The 25796-nt window shown below is 40.6% G+C and overlaps 3 protein-coding genes across 3 annotated transcripts in view; all 3 read left to right on the top strand.

Annotated features, from left to right (window-relative positions):
* rtel1 (regulator of telomere elongation helicase 1) overlaps positions 1 to 4331 on the top strand; it is a gene marked incomplete at its 3' end in the record, with an annotated part of 31349 nt that extends 27018 nt beyond the window's left edge. The window contains exons 24-28 of the mRNA XM_080534519.1: positions 752 to 889; positions 1876 to 2007; positions 2664 to 2885; positions 3274 to 3399; positions 4321 to 4331. Of these exons, the coding sequence (XP_080390645.1) occupies positions 752 to 889; positions 1876 to 2007; positions 2664 to 2885; positions 3274 to 3399; positions 4321 to 4331 (629 nt within the window). The remainder of the gene's footprint in view (positions 1 to 751; positions 890 to 1875; positions 2008 to 2663; positions 2886 to 3273; positions 3400 to 4320) is intronic.
* Positions 4332 to 4572: 241 nt separating this feature from the next.
* LOC308160575 (tumor necrosis factor receptor superfamily member 6B-like) lies at positions 4573 to 5923 on the top strand (the record flags this gene model as incomplete). The annotated part of the gene is made up of 4 exons (XM_080534518.1): positions 4573 to 4581; positions 4807 to 5191; positions 5297 to 5479; positions 5658 to 5923. The coding sequence occupies 4 exons, from the start codon at positions 4573 to 4575 to the stop codon at positions 5921 to 5923; spliced, it is 843 nt and encodes a 280-aa protein (XP_080390644.1).
* A 5533-nt stretch (positions 5924 to 11456) lies between these two features.
* Positions 11457 to 18500, top strand: zgpat (zinc finger, CCCH-type with G patch domain). The gene is made up of 7 exons (XM_080535395.1): positions 11457 to 11542; positions 11779 to 12402; positions 12522 to 12655; positions 13700 to 13861; positions 13975 to 14100; positions 15058 to 15484; positions 18264 to 18500. The coding sequence occupies exons 2-7, from the start codon at positions 11819 to 11821 to the stop codon at positions 18400 to 18402; spliced, it is 1572 nt and encodes a 523-aa protein (XP_080391521.1). The 5' UTR covers positions 11457 to 11542; positions 11779 to 11818; the 3' UTR covers positions 18403 to 18500.
* The last annotated feature ends 7296 nt before the right edge of the window (positions 18501 to 25796 follow it).

Raw genomic sequence — 25796 nt, 5'->3', positions numbered from 1 at the left:
ACCCCACATACACTTTAATTGTTGTTCTATCCCCTTTTCACACTATTGTGCTGTAAACCTGCAAACCTTACTGTGCTGGCTCAGATATTTTCTTTTCACATTGTCCTTTCCAGCATAGTTCCAGCAATGATAATGGAATCATACCCAGGCCAGTGACGTGGCACAATGCAGTAGTGTGGACGGTGTATTAGTCAACGTTATCATGAGCCACATGTGTGACAGTCTTGCGATGATTGTGTAGTGATTACTCTCCTCTCACTTTGGTCATTGGCATTCATATTCTGAATCATGGTGCTGAATCATCCTATTATGTCTAATCAGCACCATGACTGAAACAGGAAGTTGAAACTTGTTTGTATTAGTCACAAGTTATTCTTGTCAATCCAGCCCGGCATAAAAAAGGAACTTATTATATATATATTTTTTATTGTTCTCCTGAAAGTGATGACAAGAAATGCCTCCCTAGTGACTTCCAGGAACTGTTGCAAATTCAATTAAATTAGTATCAGTTACCTGTAACACTGATACAATGCCAAATTATTCACATTGTCCAAAGAAATACTGCGAAACAATGTTCCAATGTGAACACAATTATATGCTGATAAGCAGGTTTTGTTCAGACACACAAAAAATTAAACAATTAATTATTGTTGGGCCTCACTTGTGCATAAAATACATGGCTCATAGTACGGTTAATGTGTGTACACGTTTCAGGTCTGATCTATAATCCAGTCTGGCCGATATGTTTCAGGTTTCTACCAGTTCATACGGCCCCATCATAAAAAGTCATTTGACGAGAAATGTCTGGAGCTGACTGGCCAGGGCTGTGGATACAAACCTGATCACTCGCTCTCCAAGGAAGAGAAGGAAACACTCATGCAGCAGGGGGGTACGTCATCAATAAATAGCTCTATTGTCCCAATTGGGAAATGTATGGTGCAGTCAGGGTAAAAACAACAACCACCACCATACAACAACTCAGTCCTCACCCTTGGTTACATTATGGAGCTGCAATTGTTTATTATTTGAGAAAATACACACTGGACTATATAAACTGATGTACAGGAATTAGTGGTTGATGTGAAGTGTTATTTTGAATTAAAAAAGGGGAGTGATTGGTGAAAAAGAGAGTTGAATGTCTTCAGGTGCCACGTTTTTCCTAGGATTTATGAGCTGATGCATGTTTTTGGTCATGGCAATCTGCAGTGGAGCTTATATACGCACCAATGAGACAAACTGTTGAGCTGTGACCTGTTAAGGTGTGTGGAAATATACAAGTAAAAGCAGATGATTTTGAATTAGTAGTGCTGACCAAACAACGAAAATATGTGCTTGACATACTGTAAGCATGTTAAAAGAGTTGCGTTTAGTGATGCAGTTTGTGCATACACTGCTCATAAGTTAAGCATGTTTGCTCTACAATCGACAAACTGAATTGATGCTCACTGGTCTCCTGCATAATAAGCACACACTGCTAGTTGTAACATTCGTCTAGGTCACACATTTAAGGTAAGGTAATTTGAGTAATTTACTGAAATGTATGGTTAATTATCTACCACGCTGACGCATCTCCAGTTTTGATTACCTTCCGCAGTACGTGTGAGCGGCACAGCAGCCAATAGAAATTCCACAGGCGTCATGATTTTTTTCCCTTCTTTTTTTTCGCTGATCCCAAGTGTGGCCACTGTCTGCTTCAGCCTAGACAGATGTCCCATCAGCTTTTTGACTCATAATGTTTTCTGTAAAATCTTGATATATCTTGTTATTTACGAAAAAAGTGTATGTCCAAGTGTAACAGATGGAAAAACCTCACATGTCTGCTTTTTACCTCTTATCAAGGCATTAAGATTTGGTTTCATTCTGTTTGTTTCAAAGCCAAGTCTGTGTCATCTGACTCGAGCTCCACCTGCAACACAAGTCTGCAGCTCAATAACGGGGGCCATCACCTGGGGAACCACGGCACGAGTGGAGAAAGAGACCACTTGTCCAAGAATCTAATGCAAACAGGTGACAGGCTGCATTGACTTTCTCCTGACTGTTGAGAGGCGCTTCCTTTTACGTTGTAGCCCAGTGCCTGTCTTGTAATGTTTGACTGAGCGTGTGTTCAATCCACTTCTCTTTTCTTTACAATATGAAACTGTTGAGTTCTGGAGGTCTTTGAGGTTTTTATGTTGGCTTACATATTTAAAAAATGATAGTTTATTGACTTGAGGATTAGTAGTTTTCCAAGCGTCACCGCCATAGAGAATAATGGTTTTTCCATGCAGATTTCTGTTTTTGTGGAGAGTGCATGGTGAGCTTTACTGATGTGTATTATTGGTCTGCATCCTTGTCAGCTCCCTCATTAGTGCTGCTGATGTTGCTTCTGTGCAGGCAGGTGCAGCTGTATCTACAGGGTCATCCTTAGTCTGTTAGTAATCCCTAGTGCATAGAAAGGATTATTAGGATGTATGATTCAGGTACATTTACTGAGAACTTAATCTAATTTGCATTAAATGGTTGATTTCATTAGGTTTTGATTAGATTAGATCGTATCATATCCCTTTAGAGCTATTTATGATCTGAAGGCTACATTGTTTTGGAACTAGAACTACTATATCTAGAAATAACAAGAAAATATATACTGTACATACAATAATGTCATTATTATCTGTGCCCACTAGTTGGTTCTCAACGTGAAGAGCAGACAACAGTCCAGTCCGCTCAGAAGAGCCAAATGTATACCAACTTTATCTCAGATGTGAAAAAAGCTATTGGGATTGAGAAATCCAACCAAATGTTCACAGCCATTCAGAACTACAAAAAGACGGACAACTATGAAAACCTGGTGACGACAGTAGTGAGTTTGTTAACGGAGAAAAATGAATACTTCAGTCTCCTCGTTAGTAAGTATTTAGTATGTATGTATATATAGTACTTTTTAGTCTTCTTTTTTTTTTCAGTACAGTAAGAGACACAGCTTCTCCCCCAATATTATACACACACACACACAATAATATAACACACAATAATATACACACACACATACATATTGGGGGAGAAGCTGTGTCTCTTACTGTACTGAAAAAAACGACTAAAAATTATTTTATTATTATTATTACTGGAGGAACATTGGAACAATGTCACTATTTTAAGATGTAGACTGCCATGGAGCTCCCCACCTATATAATTGTTTGCATCCTCATATTGAATTTAATCTGGACATTAAAGATCTATTGATGTGACATGAAACTATTTGGATGCATGTTAAATGTGTTAACCTTTGTCTGGCAGCATTTGGCCTGTTCATCCGGCCTCACCATAAGAAGCAGTACAAAGACATGCTGGATGCTTTGACAGGCGACTCTGCCAGCAGCTCAAATGCTCCCTCTTGTAATCCTCCAGACCAGCTAATGGAAGGTAAGGTGAAATCCTAATCCTATAAAAGAGCATGCTTCATAACAGTACAATAGCAGTCCGTGGGATGTCAGACTAAATATGACTGAATCACTAATTACTGAATCAGGAAAAGTGTGACATATCAATAAAATGCATGTTTAGCTTCACAGGTGTTGGGATAATAATATTATATTACCAAGATACAAAACTTGGCAGGGCAGATAGCTAGGCTGTTAGGCAGTAAAAAAAAAAAACTTTTGTTCTACAACTATACACACAGTGCCATGAACAGTTGCTAATGTAGACTTAAACTTGGATATAGACATTATAGGCCTAGAGGAAATTATTATCATTGTAGTCAATGACCATTGTCCAATTGTCTTTTGGGTCTCTTTCAGCTTCAAACTTGCCGCCTGGGAAAGCACAAAGCAAAATTTCCTATTTCTTTCCCAGCAGCCAAAGAAAATGAGTATTTGTGTTGTTACTTTTGTATTTGAGGTTCATAAATGTATGTACAATATGCAAATATTTACCAAATGTATTTTATAACTTTTATTAAAAGTACAGTATGTGATCATGTAATTATTTTCCATTTGTGTTTTTGTCATTGTGTCCATAAAATATAGTCTGGTTGTTATTAAGTATGGCATAACATACCAGAGGTCAGAATTTTATTCAATTCAAAACACTAATTTAAGATGTCACGTAGATATTTAGGTGATTAACTCAAAACTCACTCAATCAAACATTTAGTCAGATTGATCTAAATGTGTAGATAACAGGCCTGTAAAGAAGGATGAATCAACTTTACAAATGACACCCAATACACACATTGTTTACAGAAACAGAAACCCACAAATCAACTGAGCAGTCTGAAAATGTAGGTCTGGATAAGTCATTTTAAATGGAAAATGTGTAGGAACCCTGTGTTGTTCTCTTCAGAAGAAAAGTAGGTGCAATTTAGTATGGAGTGCTGGTACTAGAAGACTGTAAGAAGGAAATAGTGGACATACAAGGAAAGACTACAGCAAAGCTGTAACGCATGAATTAAATTATCACAAAAACAGAAGTAATTAGGAGGAGGTCTAAACTTCGAGTTGTGCTGGGAATTATGACTCATCCCTCGTGTAAGCATATAAAATTGGAGGATTATTTGTGAACATTATTTGTAGTTTACCCTACCAAAGGAGAAACATGTGCACGGTGAGTTAAATGTTTCTATATAGAATGTATAAAATGTTACAGAATACAAATGTTTCTATTGAATAGCCTTGAAATCGTTAGATCCCTAACGTGCGCTGTTTATTTTGATCAATAACTATTTTTGAAACGGAATATTAATTTGCGGGCTATTGATAGAATTGAACTTATTACATTTTTATGTACAAAATATGTTATTAATTTAGAATGTGTGTCTTCTCTCTTTAGCTGATTCATTACTTTCTACCGCTCCTGGCAGTAGCGCAGTGTGGCTTCCAGTCAGCTGCTGCGACGTACATCAGGACTGACGACGACACGGGGGAATCCCTGACGTGCAACACATGTCCTCCAGGAACCTTTCTGCTCGAGCATTGCACGAAGGATAGCAAGACCAAGTGTGCAGACTGCCCTAGCTCAACTTATACAGAGGTCTGGAACTATGTCGAGCGTTGTCGTTATTGTAATCGGTTTTGCACAGAATATGAGATCGAATCCGTGCCATGCGGCCCAAAGAACAACAGAGAGTGCGAGTGTAAGCAGGGACTTTACATGAGATATGGATCATGCTTTGAGCATAGCAAGTGTCCCCGCGGTGAAGGAGTCACCTTGAATGGTAAGTGGTAACATCCGCCTTATTGTCACACTGACGATAAACAAAAATGTTTATTAGTTCGAGTATAAGTGGTTTGTGTTATATATATAGACTTAATCTTTACAGGAACAGCACACACTGATGTAAAGTGTGCACCATGCCCAGGGGGTTACTTCTCCGCTGACTCCTCCAGCACAAAAGCCTGCCAGGAGTTATCAGTGTGTCAAACCGGGCATGCTGCCATACCTGGCGATGACAAACATGATGTTTACTGCTCAGCATGCAAAAATGGTTCAAGAACAGCTACAGGTGAGAATCAGACGTGAAAATTACTTAGGCTATATTGTATAGCCTAAGTCATGTTAGTAACAATAGAGGGTATTGAATGACCATAATGTATTTTGCCTACTACAACTGAAATGTGTGTCAACAATGTGTTCCCTTAAAATGAATGTGCTCTCTTTCTCCTTTATTCTCCACCTCCTAGAGCAAGATGTTTGTGATCAGGAGTTGATGGAATTCATGACATTGCAGATCGTCTCACAGAGAAAGCAGAGAAGACTCTTGACAGTGCTTAGAAGAAAAGTGAAAGGTGCCTCTGAAAATGAGTCCACTCTAAAGCTCCTCCAAAGGATTAAGAAGCATACCGGACAACAATTTGTGAATGAAGTGCATGATATCCTGGAAAGAGTTAATCTAGTTATTTTAGGGGGAAAAGTGAAGAAGTGGTTTCCTTTGACAAGCAGATTATAGGGCATATTATTCCTCACTCCAAAGAATTTAGTTGGTGTTATCAATCCATCAATCAACCTCTCTTTATTATCCCCAAAAGGATAGTCAGGGTACCAACAACAATGAAACCCTTTATTTTATTTTTATTTTAATTTTTTACGCCAGGGGATATGTCGCATACTGTTAAGTACTGTAGCATTGTACCTGTCTGACTCCATTTAAGATTAAGTTCACAGATTTCATAGATATATTTATACAAAGTTAACTGGAATGTGCTTAATTTGAATTACAGCAAATATGATGTGACTTTGTCACAGCTGTGTTAGCTGAATCACTATTTCTTTTTTTACAATTCAGTGTATTGTCTTTGTCTCTGAGATTGTATAACATGCCTTAAAGTAAACAAATATATCACCTCTCCCTCTCTCTATTGTTTTTAACTCAGTAGTTGTTTGTATTTACAAGCCATATTACAAGCTATTGGCACACCTCTTCTCAGTTGTTCCTTAGGTACTTTCGAAAGAGGGTTAGGCTAAACTAACTCTGACTAACCACATCTCAACCATCCCAAAACTGACCAGTCATTGTCCATCTGTTTCCATGTCACCTTGTGTTTCATTAAAGGTTATTCTGTTTAATTTGCATGAATTACATTACACATCCCACTCTTGATGCTAGGAATCATCTGCAAAAAACCCAAAACAAAATACTGTAGTGTTTAGCATGCATACAGTACTGACATTGAACTGCAGTTGACCAGGAAGACTGAAAACACCATTCAACTTTTTCAACCAAAAAGCACACATGAAGCAGTCAAATAGTTGCTTACCTGCCTGTTTTCCCTCCTACTGTTTCACTGATCGTTGACAGTGTTTTCACCCCTTTTTTCTTCTGTCTCATCTGACTCTTGTTTCACTGTTACAATATACACACACACCACTTTATTAGGAACACTATACTAATACTGGGTAGGGCCCCCCCATTACTCTCAAAACAGCCGCAATTCTTCATGGTACCGTGGTACTGAGATGTTGGAAACATTCCTTTGAGATTCTGGTCCAGGATGACATGATTGCATCACACAATTCCTGCAGATATTTCAGGTGCACTTTCAAGCTGTGAATCTCAAAGGTATTCTGTTGGATTCAGATCTGGTGACTGGCAAGGCCTCTGATGAACACTGAACTCATTGCCATGTGAGTGCGAGAGGGGAAACAGCGACGCGAGACTGCTCTTTGTGGACTTCAGCTCTGCCTTCAACACCATCCTTCCAGACAGGCTAGTGACCAAACTACTAGACCTGGGACTATCACACTCTATATGTGCATGGATCAAGGACTTCCTGTCCGACCGCCCCCAGAGGGTGCGGGTGGGCTCCCACACCTCCACAGCCCTCAGACTCAGCACTGGGTCCCCCCAGGGCTGCGTGCTAAGCCCCATCCTCTACAACCTCTACACCTACGACTTCACCCCCGTCCACCCCAGCAACTCCATCGTAAAGTTTGCAGACGACACCACCGTGGTGGGCTGCATCTCGGGGGGGGGACGAGGCGGCATACAGGGATGAGGTAGAGCAGCTGAGCAAGCTGTGCAAGGTTAACAACCTGCTGCTGAACCAGTCAAAGACCCAGGAAATCATCGTGGACTTCAGGAGGAAAAAATCTGAGGTCCAGCCCCTGCTCATCGACGGAGGGAGCGTGGAGAGAGTCTCAACCCTCCGATTCCTGGGGGTGCACATACAGGATGACCTGTCCTGGAAGAACAACACAGCAGCCATCATCAAGAAGGCACAACAGCGGCTCTTCTTCCTGAGAGTCCTCAGGAAAGACCACATCGGACAGGAGATGCTGGTGGCCTTCTACCGCTGCGCAGTGGAGAGCATCCTCACCTACTGCATCTGCAACTGGTTCTCCAGCTGCACAGCCGCAGAGAGGAATGCGCTACAGAGAGTCGTGAGATCGGCCCAGAAGATCACCGGCGCCCCCCTCCCCTCTCTGGAAGAGCTGTACAACACACGCTGCCTCAGGAAGGCCTCCAAGATCTCCAGAGACCCATCCCACCCTGGGTACGAACACTTTGCTTGGCTGCCCTCGAACAGGCGGTTCAGGACCATGTTCGCAAGGACAAACAGACTGAAGCTCAGCTTCTACCCCAGGGCCATTCAGGCCCTGAACACAGCAAAGACCTAGGTTCTGGGCCCTGGACAGTCTGGACGGATTGATGGCAGCTGCTGGATTGAAATCAGGTGTAGTGCTGAGGCACAAATGTGTACATTTCAAGCCTGCAAACTGCGACACTTTAAATGAATGTGCAATAACACTATGTGCAATATGACAACCCTAGGGTACATAAGGTTGCAGAGAATAGGAAATGTTAGAATAGGTATAGCATAGCATAGAGTACAGCACAGTGTTTTATTTGTATAGTATAGTATAGTGGATAGCGTACATAGCCTTTATTTATGTAAACCAGCTCCTTTCCCTTCTTGTTTTTTTGTTTTTTTCTTTCCTAGCACCAGGGGAGCCCCCCCTCCCAAATTTCGTTGTTTGGTACCTGTACTATATCAATGACAATAAAGACCATTCATTCATTCATGTTCATGAAACCAGTTTGAGATTACTTTTGCTTTGTGACATGGTGCATTATCATTGCTGGAGGTAGCCATTAGAAGATGGTACATTGTGGCCATTAAGGGATGCACATGGTCAGCAACAATACACAAATAGGCTGTGGCATTCAAGCTACGATTGATTGGTATTAATGGGCCCAAAGTGTGCCAAAAAACATTCCCCACACCATTACACAACCTCAATGAATTAGAAGGTGTACAGGTGTTCCTAATATTGTGGGTGTGTGGTGTGTGTAATACATTACTGGCATGCCATATTCATTGCTGGTATGCATAGTTATGTGTCACTTACTGTAGACTTCCCCAAGTCCTCCTAGGGGATAACCCATGTGTAGTTCATTGGTTCAAGTTTATTGTTGCATCAAGTGTAAGAGAGAAAAATTCTTAGGCTTTGATTCCTGACATTGCAGCACAAGACAAAAAGGCAATAGGCATTGACGTATGTCAACATAATGTCTGTCTAACATTGACACTGATATTGAAACGTATCACCTTTAATGATCCCTTTGATAACATATCATATTGTTTCAGTTGCCGTTATTGTCTAACTTGCTCAACTTGATACAGTTAAATGTTTAAATCTTAAACTATAATCTCAGCTGCTGAAAATAATGTGAATTTGGCAGGCAATGGCTGTGGTTATCTAGGTCAGTGTTGTACAAATTAAACAAGGGTTAGGGTTATCTTACGCAGGAATTCTCCCTTTTTGTGGAACTGAATTATTGGAATGGTATTGCACAGACATTTTTTCCAAATATTTGTAGGTCTTACTAAACAATACCTTTGTAATATTAAATGTCTCCTTGCTTGATTTGATGTTATTTAGAATATTTTAAAAGCTTACACTTACACAGTATGATAAACACACCAACAAAACATTTTACGATAATGGTATGTGTACTGTTGAACAATACTAATTTATTAGAGTGCTAAAGCTGTGTGATTTAAATAAAAAATCAAGGGTCATTATAGGACATTGAAAGTGCACTGTTATAATATTATGCCATTGGTGGACCTTACGGCCAGCTTTAATATACGTACATAGCCATGTAGCCTAATCTGGGATTGGTACATCAAATTAATGATATAGCCAAACAATTTGTTGCTGTTTGAATCCCAGATTGCCCCTTTCAGGTAATCACGTAAATTTCCATGTGGAGTTCATTGATAATGGTTTCATCTACAGATGTTAAGCAATTGTCAAAGTGAATCATCCTTGAAATAGAGGGTGAGACATGCCCTTTGCGCAGGGTCTGGCATTGTGGGTTGATTTTGCAATTCATGAAACTCTGAATGGAGATGGAGATTATAGTGATTGAAACCATGCGTACAAAACCAGATTGGATCTTCAAAACACAATATTATGAAAACAGCAATGATTCATCTCAAAAGGGCACACTGAAAGGCAGCACACATAATATCGACCCACCTGGTAGAGTTCTCACAATAGTACTCTGCGTCCTTTTAACTAAACAATTATGTGGTACATGTACCATTCATTGACTGTGATGTAAATACAGATAAGAGTTAGGTCATAGTTTCTGTTTGTTAGTTCTGTCTGTTTGTTCTGTTTTTTTCCCAGAGGACCACAATGAAAATAAACCTTGAGATTTTGCAGACTGGCTACCACCAACTTCTGCTATCAGAATTCTCCCATCCCATATTTCACTAAACTTATCAACACACACATCCCATGGCCCTACTCCTACTGCCTACCATTGGACATTTACAAGCCATTAAATATGACCCCTATTGACTGCAAAAACCACTCTGCAAGTATAGAGCTGTTTTGATTTAACTGTGTATTCGTAGCCTATATAGTTGTATAATACTGTTTTACTCAGGGTCAGCCCAAGGCATAAGCAGTCCCAAGGCATAAGCAGTCTATGCCGATCGCTTAGGGCCACAACCACTAGAGGATGCACTTTAAAACACTTTTTTTTTCTTTTTATAGTGGTGAAAGGAGGGATAGCTGTATAGTTTCAACAGTAGCCTGTTGTTTTGTTGTTAATATAGTTAACAATTTTGTAGTGTTCACTTTAATATTTGTAATATTTTGTACTCATATTGATTGTTCATTGCTATTCATTTGTCAACCTATTTTTGTTTTTATTGATGTTCATTTGTCATTGTCTTTAGTTATAGACCTTGTTATGTGCAAGTTTGTTGCTTTTATAGTTGAAAATGTTGACTTTTATTATTATTTAACTTGTTAATATAGCCTATATGTTATTTTATTTATTTCTTGTGTGTGTGTGTGTGTGTGTGTGTGTGTGTGTGTGTGTGTGTGTGTGTGTGTGTGTGTGTGTGTGTGTGTGTGTTCATCTAGCTTTTGGTTTTATTACATGTAAACGTTGATTTGCTATTGCTATGAATTGGTGTGAAATTTGGCTCATGATGGTGACACTACTACTTGACCTATAAGGCAAGTCAATCGTTTTAATGAAATATTATATTATATATAATATATATATATTTTTATCACTGAACAATATTGCTTACATTTCGGTCGCCAATAATAATGATGTCCAGTCATGGCCTCTTTATTATACCCGTTTTATTTCAGAATGTAGTACAGCAGGCAAAGACAGGCTGATAGTGTTAAAGATAGACCAATGTCAGTCTTTCACCTTTAATCTAAGAGAGTATTTACTTTTAAATATCTGCATTAAAGGGGAAATCTGAGATTTAAGTGAATTAGATAACCTGTAAAAACGAATTTATATAGCCAGAAACATGGCTCCATCTGGCGACCAAAAAAAGGTAACGTTCATTTGTACTTGAAAAAGGAATTACACTTCCGGGTAACAGTTCATTCAAAGTAGCTTTACAGTGTTTCTTGCTAGCTAGCTAGCTAGCTAGCATTCCTCTCCTAGATATTTGTTTTCGAGTTCTAACTTGCCCATTTTTGCATGAAACGGAAATTAAGTATATACTATATACTATATATACTATTAAAAGTATAGTGCCCAATATGTGTTTTTATGGGTGAAAGGATTGAAGGTTACACAGTAAGTCGGAATCTGCTAGTTTACACACAATGAATGTCTGTGCTGGCTGACTATGTAGTTGGATGTCGTCGACAGTGAAGCTTTCCTAGCATTTAGCTAACTAATTCAGAGTGCATTAGTTTGCACCCTATACTTTAGTTGTCTGTCAATAAGACACACAATAACAACTTTATTATATAACTAGCTGGATGCACAGTCGGAAACACTACTATATATTTTTTTTTTCTGTTTTCCAGATTATTACTAGATGTTGACCAGTGGCTGCTGCAGCCCAGCATGGATGAAGGATCCCTGGAGGCAGCCATCGAGGCCTACAGTGCCCAGCTACAGCAGGTGGAGAGTGTGCTATCGGCTGGCCTGGACCCTTCTCAGCAGTCAGACCTGCTACAACTGAAGGATGACCTCAGCCAGCTGATAGGGCTTACAGAGGCCAGCTTATTGTCTGTCAAAAAGAGTCGGCTCTTGGCATCCCTCGAGGAGGGCGATGCACATCTGCCTCAAGCCACAGATGTGACAGCAAATGGCGAGTTTGCGGCTTTCTACTTTGAGGTGGGGGAAGTATCGGGAAGCAGCTCAGACACTAGAGAAAGGGGGAATGAGAGGGAAGATGAAGATGAGGGAGCAGAGGATGATGATGCTGAGGAGGAGGAAGAAGAAGTCATCAGTGGCACCAAAGTGCGGGCTCCCTATCGCACTTCCTGGGGGACCTTGGAGTACCATAATGCAATGGTTGTAGGGACAGAGAGTTCAGATGGTGATGAGTCTCAAGTGAGAGTTCTCTATGTCCACCCAACCCAGAAATCCCTAAAGCCCTGTCCATATTTTTTGGAGGACAAGTGCCGCTTCATGGACAACTGCAGGTAGAACATCGCACCCAGTTGTTGTTAAAAGCTATTTGCATTAATTTGAGTTACCCCCCCATTGTAAAATGGCTGACCCTGTGCAGAATACCATCTCAGAGATGTTCTTTCATGTTTAGGTTCTCCCATGGTGAGGTGGTGTATGTGTCAGAGTTGAGAGAGTTCTTGGAGCCTGACCTTAGCAAGCTTCAAGAGGGCTCCTCCTGCTTGGCCAGACAGGAGGATGGTATCTGGTACCCGGCCAAAATAACAAGTGAGTCACCTACCATCTTAAGTATGACTGTTTTCAACCCATCTCCATCATTCAACTTACCCACCACTTGAAATGAGTCAGGCGGTGGTCATATGGTGGTCTTTGTGGATGATTTTATATGTGTAGTGCTCTGAGAAGTGCCATGTCATGGCCTTTTTAAGTCATAAGTTAAAGGGCCACAAAGGTGACAATCATAATTGGCTGTGTTTTGGTTGAATTGAACCTATAACCAGGTTGAGATGGTATGCTAACTCTTCAAGTTGAAATACCCCCTCCCGTGCCATCGAATTGCTAGCTTTTTCGTTTGCATAGCTGGTTTCCATCAGGTATTTCATTGACAGTCATGTGTTTTGGCAATACAGCATGCAGGTTTTCGAGACTTGTATGAGCTCGGAGTGCAAGGAAGCAATACTGTTCTAGCAGCAGGACGCGGCTGACTCCTCTTACATTAGCATCACCCAAATATGAAAAATTAGTTTTCTGTCATTTTATAGTATTCCACTATTACAGTGTTATGTCAACATCCAACCCTGTCTACTCTCACTCAAACACTCACCCTTGTTTTGGATGGGTGTGATTTATGAAGTTATGTGTTCGTCACTGTGATCTGTTCATGTAATACTCCAATAAGATGCTTTCTCTGTTCAACTCAATCAAATAAACTATTCATATCGTCTGTTTAAGTTTTGCATCCCTTCTGTTTTAGCCAGCAATAGCACTGCATACATTGTCAGCGACAGGTACAGATAACAGCATACTAATTGAAACTAGGCAATTCTAATGTTGTGGTAAAATGCAGCAAGACTGTTAATAACAAAGCTAGCTTTAAAGTAACTACAATCTAATATCAATGTCAGTGCTGGCTTGAGAAATTGTGGTTAGAAAAAAGCTACTACTTGCTTCTTTTTTAATTGTAAACAGCTAACCTAATATTTCCCCATATATTATTTGATATGGAATTCAAAGTCACTTCAGTGGGACTTTAAACAAACCTATTGAATTACTGTGCTCTATTAACCAGAATTGTTTGAACTGCTTATGTAGACATCGACAGTGGTTTCTACACAGTGAAGTTTGAATCACTCCTAATGAAAGACGTCACGGTGGAGGCTGATGGGATCATCCCACCAATGAGAGAAGACGACCTGCTCACCTCAGGCTCAGAGGATGATGACAGTGTAGAAGGGGAGGCAGCATTTGCTAAAGGTACATTTGTGGCAGTGTGCTTTGGTGTTTGAGAGAGAAATAAAGAAGCTATAAAGTTATGCAGCCTCTCTTGTCTAGGCTATGTTCATGATGTTTTCTGTTTCACCTGGCAGTTTTTGACTCCACTGAAGAGGAGGCTTTAGGATCATCTAGTACTTCTACCTTTGGTGGCTGGGAGGCACATACAAGAGGCATCGGCTCCAAGCTCATGATGAAAATGGGATATGAATATGGGAAAGGTAAGCACAAGTGTCAAACATGGCTTTTAATGTGATGTAGAGTTCAAGATAAGTTGAGTATAACATGTCAAAAGAGATGCTAAAGAGAGGATATTTGTGACTACACTGCAAAAAGTCAGTTCTCAAAAACAAGAAAAAAAGCAATAAAATAAGCAAAATGTTCTGCCAACAGAATAGGATAATTTCACTTGTCAGTAAAATGTAAATGTTAAAACTAATGCAGTCAGACTTTTGTTTTTGTGTAGCCTATAGCCTGATACATGTAATCTACATAATATCAATAACTTTTCCACATTTTCCTAATGCAATTTCCAGACTGAGGATTTTCTGTCGTGAACAAGCCGCGGTAGAAACAGCCATCTGAAACTTTGGAGAGCTTTGCGTTTGCGTCCTTCCTTTTCACAACTCCAGAGAAAAATAAATACCATATATCGATAGTATGGTTGTTTAGTGTCTATTTAATCTATAAGCAGTCTTGTTCAACGAGGTTGCAATATTCTATGTGCCTACTTCCTCAAAATACCGCTAAATATTTTCCCCTGCATGTTTTCTAACTCACACGGTCACATGTAAGTTGCTATCTCTTGCTGGCCTGAGTAGTTTAATTTTACTGTTCTTTATCTTAGGATGTAACCAGAGACGTTGTTGTAACTAAGCTCATAGACTTGGGTGTTTGTTTGAAAGTCAATTGAAGTGTGAGTGAGATCCGTAGCAGTTGGCTGGAGGAGGCAGGAGCAGCAGGAATGCTGTCACAAATATTCAATCAATGGTGACCATTTGCGGATTGCGCCAGTTTCATTTTTAAATTGAAGCATAATATTCGTGAACCTTAATTGGCTATCCGCCAATGCCAAAATTTAACTGCATTTAGTGGGTGGTGGATGTTAGTTTTTTCTCTTGAATGTAATAGATTTGAACCCCATTCATTAAAACTGAAAACCTCTGCCATCCCCACAGGTCTTGGCAAGATGTCAGAGGGCCGTGTGGAACCGGTGCTGGCAGTGGTCCTGCCCAAAGGTACGTCCCTGGACAAGTGTGGTGAGCTCACCGCCAGGAAGACCCAAAGCAAAGTAGCCAAAGACAGAACACAGACAAGCCACAGAAAGAGAATCAAAAAGCCCCGGGCCGGCTCCTCCAGGGGGCGCCACAATGTCTTTGACTTCCTGAACCGCAAGCTGGGGGATGAAGGGACTGACCCTAAGGATGGGGCTTCCGGTGAGCCCCCTCCTTCATCATCGCGAGGGGCAGGGGTTGAAGCTTACAGGGGAGGGAAGAGCACTAAGAGGACTTTGAACGTAAAGCTCTTCCAGGCTGCAGAGAGGGTGGCCCAGACGGAGAGGGAGATCCAGAGGCTCACTGAGTCACTGAGCAGACGGACTGGGAGGTAAGTCATGGAAATACATCCCGTCTGTAAGTTGACATCCTATTCTTAGAACACACATGGCATGCACGTTGGGCCTAAACAGACCTGAAAGAACAGTATAGATGGAAGCAGCAATATGTTGGGACGCCCACTTAGCTTACTATAGGACTGGGTGTAGCTGGCATCATATGAAGCTGATGCCAATCCTGCCATAGCTTAGAGGGGGGATCAAAGTGGGCTTAGAGGTACTTAAATGCCCTGCTGACATTAGGGCTGTTACGATTCGTCGACGTCGTCGACGTAATCGACTACGTCAATACGTCGACTTGCGTAATGTGCGTCGGTGCGTCGTAAATTAAAAAAAAAAAAAACTTTTTTAATTATTTTATTTTTTAAATAAGCAAAAAAAATAAGCAAAAAAAACAAAGCAAAAATGAAATGGCCTATCACAGCAGTACGTCTGCAATGAACGAGCACCTCAAGCGAAAGCATCCTGGAGCTCTTTGTGAAGACAGCCGCAAGATGTGTGTGTGTGTGTGTGTGTGTGTGTGTGTGTGTGTGTATGTGTGTGTGTGTGTGTGTGTGTGTGACTACGTGTACGTGTGTTTAGTTTATTTGCACAAATAGAGAGACAGTTTGTACACAATTTAAAAAACAACAACATTATTAAAAAAGCCCTCCCCTCCACCCCCCACCCCTCACACATGATATATGTAGATTCACTGTGGATGAACAATAAACCAGATCAAATACAGCCCAGATCTAAATATGTTAAATCAAATAGAATAACTTCAAAATTCATGTTAGTGGAGGTGCAGAGCTGTGATTGACAGCAGGTTTTCAACAATGACGGAGGTAATCAGGCAGGAGTGAGTGTGTGTGTGTGTGTGTGTGTGTGTGTGTGTGTGTGTGTGTGTGTGTGTGTGTGTGTGTGAGTGTGAGTGTGAGTGTGAGTGTGAGTGTGAGTGTGCGTGTGCGTGTGCGTGTGTGCGTGTGCGTATATGTGTTTGTGTATGTGTGTGTGTGTGCGTGTGTGTGTATGTGTGCTTCCAATTGCTTTTGTGTGTGTTGTTGTGTGTCTACCTTGTGTGTCGCTATTTCAGCGCATGCACAGTGTGTATCCATGTGTGTATCACATGTTTGTGTTCAAAAATGAGTTTGGTGCGCTGAAGCTGGCAGTGTGTTGTGTTAGATGAGTGTGTGTGTGTGTGTGTGTGTGTGTGTTGTGTTAGATGAGTGTGTGTGTGTTAGGGCTGTTACGATTCGTCGACGTAATCGACTACGTCAATACGTCGACTTGCGTAATGTGCGTCGGTGCGTCGTAAATTAAAAAAAATAAAAAACTTTTTTTTAAATAAGCAAAAAAAACAAAGCAAAAATGAAATGGCCTATCACAGCAGTACGTCTGCAATGAACGAGCACCTCAAGCGAAAGCATCCTGGAGCTCTTTGTGAAGACAGCCGCAAGATAGCACCACCGTAAGTCACAGTTGTATTTCTGTTCACTTTTCCGGCCGTGTATGAGTGAAAAATGGATAGCTACTAGCTAATGTTACACAAGCAATGTAGCTCACCACAGTTTGTATGTCTTGTCTTCTGGTGTTAGTAACGTTAGCTATGTAGCTGGCTAGCTACGGTAGCCTATTGTCATTGTGGTGCTCGCACCTACTGTACGTTATCTAGCTCGTAGCTCGCATGCTACGTTAGCATCAATTTAGCTAATCATAACATAGCAGCGAGAGTAACGTTAGCTAGCTATGTAGCTGGGGGGTAGTGGTGGTCTAGTGGATAGTGAGTTGGACTTGGGATCGGAAGGTTGTGAGTTCAAATCCCGCCTGAAGCCACACCACTACTAGTGTGCCCTTGGGTAAGGCACTTAGCCCTCAGTTACTCCAGGGGGAATGTCCCTGTAATTCGTAATTGTAAGTCGCTTTGGATAAAAGCGTCTGCTAAATGGCAAAATTATTTAATTAAAATTATTAGCTACTAGCTAGCTATGTGTTGTGGTGATGGACAGACTTCTAAATGGCCATGTTGGCATTCAAGTTGGCTAAACATAGCAGTGAGGTGGAAATTAAGGGGCCTACACATGATAATATTTTTTTGTATTTATTTTTATAGAACAGCAAAAAAATACATCGTTAAATTAGTCGTTAGACTAATCGAAAAAATAATCGCTAGATTAATCGTTAGAAAAATAGTCGTTTGGGACAGCCCTAGCTGACATGCTCTCTCTCCCTTCTTCTCCTTACTTTCCTGTCTGTCTTCACTATATCTGTCCAATAAAATGAAAAATATGAGTGGGACTGAGTGGGAAAGAATAACTTTTAAAAAAGAGGTCTATAAATGTATCCTCCAAATGCAGCACCTACTTCTAAACTGTTTTCACCGTTTCACAAAAAACTTTATTTTTCACTCCATACAATTCAGTCTGGATCTGCATTGCCCCTAACCAATTGGATTGACCCATACCAATCAGAGTATCATGCCTTTGACGTAATCCGAAGTGCTGTGATACACATGTGGGTTAAAGTTTCTATAAGGATGCTGATTGGCACAAATGGATTTCCATTTGAGGAGGCCTCAGGGACTTAAGCGAATCCAGACTTGAATCCATAGAGATTAACAATAGTGGGCAGAATGTTTCAAGGGTGGGTCGCCAGGTCGTCAACTTCTTCCTGTTTTCTTCTGTTTTAACTCTGCAGCCCTCCAAATCAAACACCTTTATTTCTCTAGTGTGGCTCTTTGTAGACCAACTCCTGGCCTAGACCATGAACTAAACCTCTGTTGCGTCCCTTCAGGCATTCCACTGTGGTGGGCCACCTGGAGGAGAAGCTGTCTGCTGCCCGCATGCTGCTGACCCAGCAGAAGGCCCAGGAGCTCTCTGTACAGAAGGAGCATAGGAAGTCTGACACACACAAAAAAATGACAGAGTTTTGACCCTGTTCCTCTGCAGTCGGAACACACACACACACACACACACACACACACACACACACACACACACACACACACACACACACACACACTTTTACTCGAGGGGGTGCCTGTTGACTGCAATGGAGTGGCCCTAAGACTTTGGTCCCACTCCCGTTATTGGACTTATGTGCATTTCTTTTAAGGGTTAGCGAACTGGCTACATACATATTTTGTTCTGCTTTTTGAGACTTGTTTCTGGTTTCAGTGGTGGAGACTTAGGCCCAATCCCAATACACCCCTTGCCCCTACAATTTAGCCCTACCCCTCATTTTGCGTGTTCATGCATAGGGGTAGGGTGTCCCGATTCTTGTTGGGATAGAGGGGTAGGGAGAAGTGGTAGGGCTCCATGTTTTATTCAGAGGCACACTCAAAACCAAGTGTTATGAGAAATGTCCCAGAATGCTTTACGAATTATTTTCTTTGCTAATAAAGATTTTAAAATGATGATAACCATCGTATTATCTCAGTTTAATGTTGTTTCAATGTATTATAGATGTTTTCTTTATAACAAGCATAATATAACAAGAAATCGCTGGTATGCTGATGTCTCTAGCTAGCTAGCTAATGTTACAACATTGTTTCAAGGCTGATTTGTGCATGACAGTCCCGCATATTGACATATTTCCATGTCGCAATCCCCCCCTTTGATGGGAAATGATGCCAGAAATGTAGCTAAAGTCTAGCAGCGAAGTTGCTGCACTTGTTTCCTCTCCTCTAATATCAGTGCAGACTGGCAGGTTTGAGCACGGGTTGCTAGCCTACAGAACGCTGGGGTAGGGGTAAAAATAAGAAATGGGATTGGGCCTTTAAGTTTACATGTGGATCAGTTGCTCCATCTCATATCTACAGTAGATGGGTCAACCAACTGTTGATCAGGACATGGACAACTAGCATTATTACAACTGCAACTAACAGATTTTTTGTTTCTTGTCACTGTTGCTGTTTCCTAATTGCCAAATGATGTTCTATACTTGTTGTTCTAGCTTACTTTTCCCCTTGTAATACACTTTTGGAGTGGTCTGGAAAACAAATTAAAGATCATTTTGCCAATGTTTTCAGAACATACTGTACAGTACATTGCATTCTTTGTAAATATAAACCTCATGCACAACAAAACCTGAAGTGAAAGTAAAAAAATATTTTTGTCCACAATTTCTTGTTTTTCTATTTTATTTAAGGAAAGTTTGATAGGGCTTTGTCAGAATTTCTAATCATTCTGACCAAAAGCGGCTTTGATGGTGTCTCACTCACCTTAAATTAGATTTTTGACTGACTTGGGAGTTCAGAGACCTTTCCAGAGTTTTGAAGTGAAGCCCTTACCTTCACCCTCATACCCATCTTCTTTGAAGCTACAAATACGGCTAGTCTTTTTGTATTAAGTAATGAAATTGGAGAATGATTTCTGTCTCACTCTACACAGGCACTGTCTGAAGGTGTTGGGGGTGTCGTGATGGAATCTACTGATCTAGACGTATATCTTTCTTTTTTCTCTTTCTTTTTTTTTTATCTCACTCTCTTTCAAATAGATTATTAAAGGGCTGCAATAGTGTTGTGGGATAAGTTAACTTCACACTTATGGGAAAGTAAAGTCAAGGTTGATCTGGGACAAATACATTTCCTACGCCTATGAGCGCTTCCTAATTCGAAGACAACATATATGAATTATGTATGAAGTATTCATATTTTATGACATGAAGTATGCAAATTTAGTAATAAACGAATGGTGTAGACTGGCTCCACAGAGACGAGATATGCTTATATTAGGTCCATGTAAGATTTGTTAATCAGTTTTGTGCTTACGACGATTATAATGAGATGGGGCACAAATACCCTCTGAAAATAACGGATGTGTGCAAATACAAATGTGTTATGAGTCCATAGGGAAATATAGGGGAAACAGTGATGTCCACCAGAATGTTAAAGTAAAAGCTCTGTTCGACAGTTCCTGCCCTGGAGGGATACACATTGCAGGGGGAGAGAAAAGAGTTGCAGTTGGCAGTATACCTTTTTATTCATGCCTTGAGGATCTTCAAAGAAGGGCTTTGGGAAGGCTTCTAGTATCCATAGGTGGTGAACTGGACCCCATTCCCTTAAAGAGAAGCTGTGTGGAAAGGACTAGGCAAGTGAATTACAGCACCTTCTTTAAATTGGTGACTTCCAGTGAAATGGTTGTTTTGTTTTGGGTCATTTTCCTGATTTGGGGGAAAATAGCAATACATTCTGTGTATATACTTTTCGTCTCATTTAAGGTTGGTCTTATGCTCACCATGGCTTAAGGGCAAAGAACATCATTACCAGACTGCACATTTCTCTAGCCTCATTATTGCCCCATTGCAAATGTTGTTCGTCCCATGTATTTAGTCAGACTGGCCTAATAAGAGGTGTTCCCCAGCTAAATGGCACTCGTCTCAACCAGGCTTATGTGATTAAGGAGGTGTGATTGGAACATTGATTGGGAGGCCACCTTGACAGATGTTTTACACAGGGATTCAAAGTAATCTTTCAAGTAACATGACCAATTTCAATGACAGTGCCCCAACATATGGAGATAGTCGATAGCTGGGGTTCTTTAGTCTTACAGAGCCTTTTTAAATGAATCGCTGTAGTCTTGTACGTCTGTTATTTCTGATTCATTTCTGAGTCATAGCCAATGCCAATTTTAGGCTATTAATTTTGTTTTCGTAATGCATTGCCACCAATTCCATTAACCTTAAGCCATAAACATTTCAAATATGTATTGGCTAATTAAGGGCTAGTTTCACAGACAAGGCTTAAGAGTCAAGACTAATTCTAAGACCTCAAAGCAACTTCAATACATATTTTACATTGAAAGTGTGATTTAGTCCAGAACTAGGCTTAAGCCTTGTCTGTGAAACTGGCACTAAATGTTGGAATAGGAATCAGTAAGCAATACTTATATAAGTATTATAATAAGTATCATCACTTGGCTGTATTACCATCTAAAGGAATCTGAATCTTCCAGTGTCCTGTTTGAATGATTGAGAAGTCCCTCTTCCTTCTGTTCTTTAGGTGGTCTTGCATTCAAAAGGCTGTTTTATTAGTTATTTCAGGGCCTATTCAGAGCAATGAATTCAAAGTTGGGACGTGGCTATACTATTGCAGGTCTAATCTTGCAATCACTAAATTCAATTAATTAATCAAACAAACTAAATCTGCCGTGTTCTCAATTCTAAATCATTTATCAAAGGATTTGAAAATTCCCCAGAAGAAAGTAACATCTTTTGTTCCACAAAGATTCATTTAATAACCTGACATTTACTGGTCATTTGTACGTTAATTTAATCCTGTGGCCTTCTGAGTTGCTACCAATTAAATATTGTAAATGGTGCAAACCAATGAAGAGAAGATTGATAATAGCTTACGTCAAGAAGACATTTGTATGCGTTATTATAAGCATTAACCATTGCAATTATTACCAAAGTCTTATTCTTACTCTTATCTGGTAATGGAAATGAACCTTTCTGCTTTGATAGAGACCATCATTATACCAAGAAATCACATTTCCTGTCCACTGCTATATTGTGTATCCACTGCAAACTGAAGAGAAAAATAATTAATTTTGTTCGTTTTGACCCCAAATGAATCACTGAAGGCCAACACCTTATTCTGTAATGTAACACAATCCAAAGGGCATACTTTGTAACTCACACAATCAGGTAACTTTTGTTTTGCATTCACACAAATCCTGCCCTTTTGAGGTAGATTACACATTAAGCCAATAAATTAAAATATGTATTGAAAGTATTTACCCTTTTTATTTACCCCCAAAAGTGCAGCGTTTCCATATTGTGCTTAATTGCTATTTTCTTCTGCCTGTGTTTATCTTTACACAAATCAATGATTGTTCCTCTGCTGAGGCAGTGGAAATACAATAGTTTGAGGTCATCAGTCTTGGCATTCAGGTATAACATTACGTACTTTCATTGAGGTTAAACAGCAGCATCCACTGGGCTATGGGAGCAAAAGATTATTCCTCACTTAGTTATTCTCCATTGTATACACACAAGAAATGGAACTATGCACACAAGTATGAAAACTTGAAGTTCAGGTATCAACTCCAGCCTGTGTTTTTACTGAAAATGAAATTCTAGATCACATTTTTGCAAAACTCTATGCACAACTCGCATCATTTTGTTCACCTGGAAAACACTGGCCTTCAAAATGACACATCCTAATTACCAGTTGGTCTCACTCACTTCTCACTTGTTCAAACTATATTGTCAAAACACTTCAATCATGTGTCAGAGAATAAAAGGGAATTCAAGAGGCCACAGGTGACCTGTGTTGGAGAAATAAAAGGAGTAGCATGGGGAACAGAGAGGAAGAGGAAGAGTGAGAGCAAGAGGAGAAGGAGGAAGAGGAAGGCGAGCCATTATGTCTAATTAAATCCGCGCAACTTTGGTTGACCATGTACTTAATCATGGCCTAACAATGACCGAAGCTGGGCAGCGAGTCCAGCCAAGGTAGCCTGTTCCTTCTGTGGATTACGGACTTATACATTAAATCACCACAGAACTTACATCTTATGGAGAAGGAGACACATTTTATTGGAAAAAATGAGACCCATAGTGACTTTTATCTCCACGCCACAATGAAGTATTTACTTCGGAACGGCAGCAATTCACACAACATTGACTGCTGACTCGACGCGGAAGAACAAGCCCCCGGCAGGTAGAATGGACCGAAGGACCATGATCTTTCTCTATCTACTTCTATCGGGAGACATTCAGCTGAATCCCGGACCAGTCTCAACCAGGCAGGCTACACTTTTTAGCCGTTCCCAGGCAAATGGTACTAGCGAAGCCATTGACGGCATAGTCGAAAAACCGGTCAAACCGGTCCTACCGGCATCTGCAGCGGAATTCCTGGATCCACCCGGAGACTCTCTGACGAAACCGCTGAACAATGGACGACCCCCCCCATCCCCCAATCCTCAACGTGAAGATGACCAGAATGGTGGAGACTATTTCCAAGTCAAGGACATAAACTCTCTTTTTGGACACAGCAGTAAGGGCCTGCATATTGTTCACCTTAATGTGAACAGTCTTGTGCCTAAACTGGACCAAATCAGAGAAATGTTCCATGACAGCAAGGTTCACATCTTGAGCTTCTCTGAGACCAAGTTTGATGAATCAATAAAAGACCCAGAGATTGAAATAGTTAACTACACAGTCATCAGAAACGACAGGAACCGGTATGGGGGTGGTGTCTGCATGTACATTCACAACGATATTATCTTTAACACCCGGTGTGACCTGAATCGTGACAAATTAGAATCTGTTTGGGTTGAAATTATCTTTAACAAAGCAAAACCGGTACTGGTTGGTACTATCTACAGACCTCCCGATCAGAGTGATTTCTATGATATTCTTGAGGGGTGCTTGGATGACGCTGACTGTGTGGAAAAGATTCTTATTGGGGATTTGAACACGGACATGCTCAGAAATGAAGCATCCGTTTTCAAATCCTTCACTAGGTTTTCTGAATTGCACGGTCTCCGTCAACAAATTACCAAACCCACTAGGGTGTGTAGTTCTACTCAAACTACCATAGATCTCATTCTAACATCGGATGAGTCCAAAATCTCCAAGAGTGGGGTTATTGTATGTGGGCTAAGTGATCATTACATGATCTTTTGCACTCGTAAAAAACATAAACCCAAGGCTGGCGGTCATAAAACTGTAACCACTAGATCCCTTAAATCCTATTCTAGTGAGGCCTTAAACCATAAACTGGAGAAACAAGACTGGTTAGATGAACTAAAATGCACACAGGTTGAAGAGGCATGGCTAGGTTTCAAAACCAAATTCCTAAATATTATTGACAGTATAGCCCCCATGGGAACCACCAGGGTTAAAGCCCGATCGGAACCATGGATGAATTCGGACATTCTAAATGCTATGAAAGTCAGAGACCTAAAATGCTCTGAAGTTCAAAAATGCAAATCAAAATGAGTGAAACACTTAAACGAAGATCACAAAACCCACTTTGAGAAAATTAAAAAACAATGCAACAAACTATGCAATCAGGTAATTACCATGACCAAATCTGCTAAGAAAGAATACCTCGATAACAAAATCGAAGAAAACTTAAACAAACCACGTGACCTTTGGAAGCTACTTAATAGCCAACTAGGTTGCAGTCAAAAACTCAAAACCAGGTCTACAAACATCAGCATAAAATCTGGAGATTCTCTCCTTACAGACAAGCTGGATGTGGCTAAGTGCTTAAACACTTTCTTTACAACCATAGCCACTAAATTAGTTAACAATCTACCACCCCACTCAGGGCGTTATGGTGTAGAGCACATCCGTGCGTTCTACAATAAACTGGGTGTACGCAAAGATGATTTTAAACTCTCCATGGTGTCAAACGATGAGGTGTTTAAAAAGCTGGGCGCTCTACACTCAGAAAAGGCCACGGGCCATGACAATATTCCAGCCAGATTTCTAAAAGACTCAGCTGCCTCCATTACCCCAATCATCACCCACATAATAAACCTCTCCATCAAACAGGGACACGTCCCCCTTGACTTTAAAATAGCAAGGGTAACCCCACTGTATAAAAAAGGAAGCAAATTAGACCCAGGCAACTACCGACCTGTTTCTATTCTTAATTCCATCTCGAAACTTATGGAAAAAATAGTTTATGAACAGGTTGATAGGTACCTTACCGAAAAAAATCTGATGTATGAATTTCAATCAGGATTCAGAACATCCCATTCCACTGACACATGCCTTCTCTATTTGAACGACCACATCAACCATGAGGTGGACTCGGGCAAGTACTGCGGCATGGTCATGCTGGACCTCCAGAAGGCCTTCGACACAGTAGATCACCACATACTGTTAGATAAACTGAAAGCAATTGGGTTCGATAGAACATCGGTGGGCTGGATGCAATCCTACTTAGAGGGGAGGGAACAGGTGGTTAGTGTGAACGGAACACTGTCCCCCCCCCTCCCAGTGACCTGCGGCGTTCCACAAGGAAGCATATTGGGACCTTTACTGTTCCTAATATATGTGAATGACATGTCATCAGCATGTGATTGCAATTTGTTCCTGTTCGCGGATGACTCGGCTCTGCTGGTCTCTGACAGGGACATATTGCAGGTGGAAAAAGCGCTAAGCACTGAACTGAGTAGAATCTGCATCTGGCTAGCTGACAATAAACTATCAATACACCTAGGTAAAACTGAAACCATCCTATACGGATCCCCATCTAAACTCAGAAAGGCTGAAAATTTTAAAATAAAAGTGGGTAACATTAATATCACAAGAAAAGAGGATATTACATACCTGGGCTCCATCTTAGAGGCAAATCTTTCCGGAGAT

This window comes from Nansenia antarctica (genome assembly GCF_963989245.1).
Source record: "Nansenia antarctica genome assembly, chromosome: 6".
NCBI classification, from domain to species: Eukaryota; Metazoa; Chordata; class Actinopteri; order Argentiniformes; family Microstomatidae; genus Nansenia; species Nansenia antarctica.
This window is presented reverse-complemented; position numbering and strand designations above follow the sequence as displayed.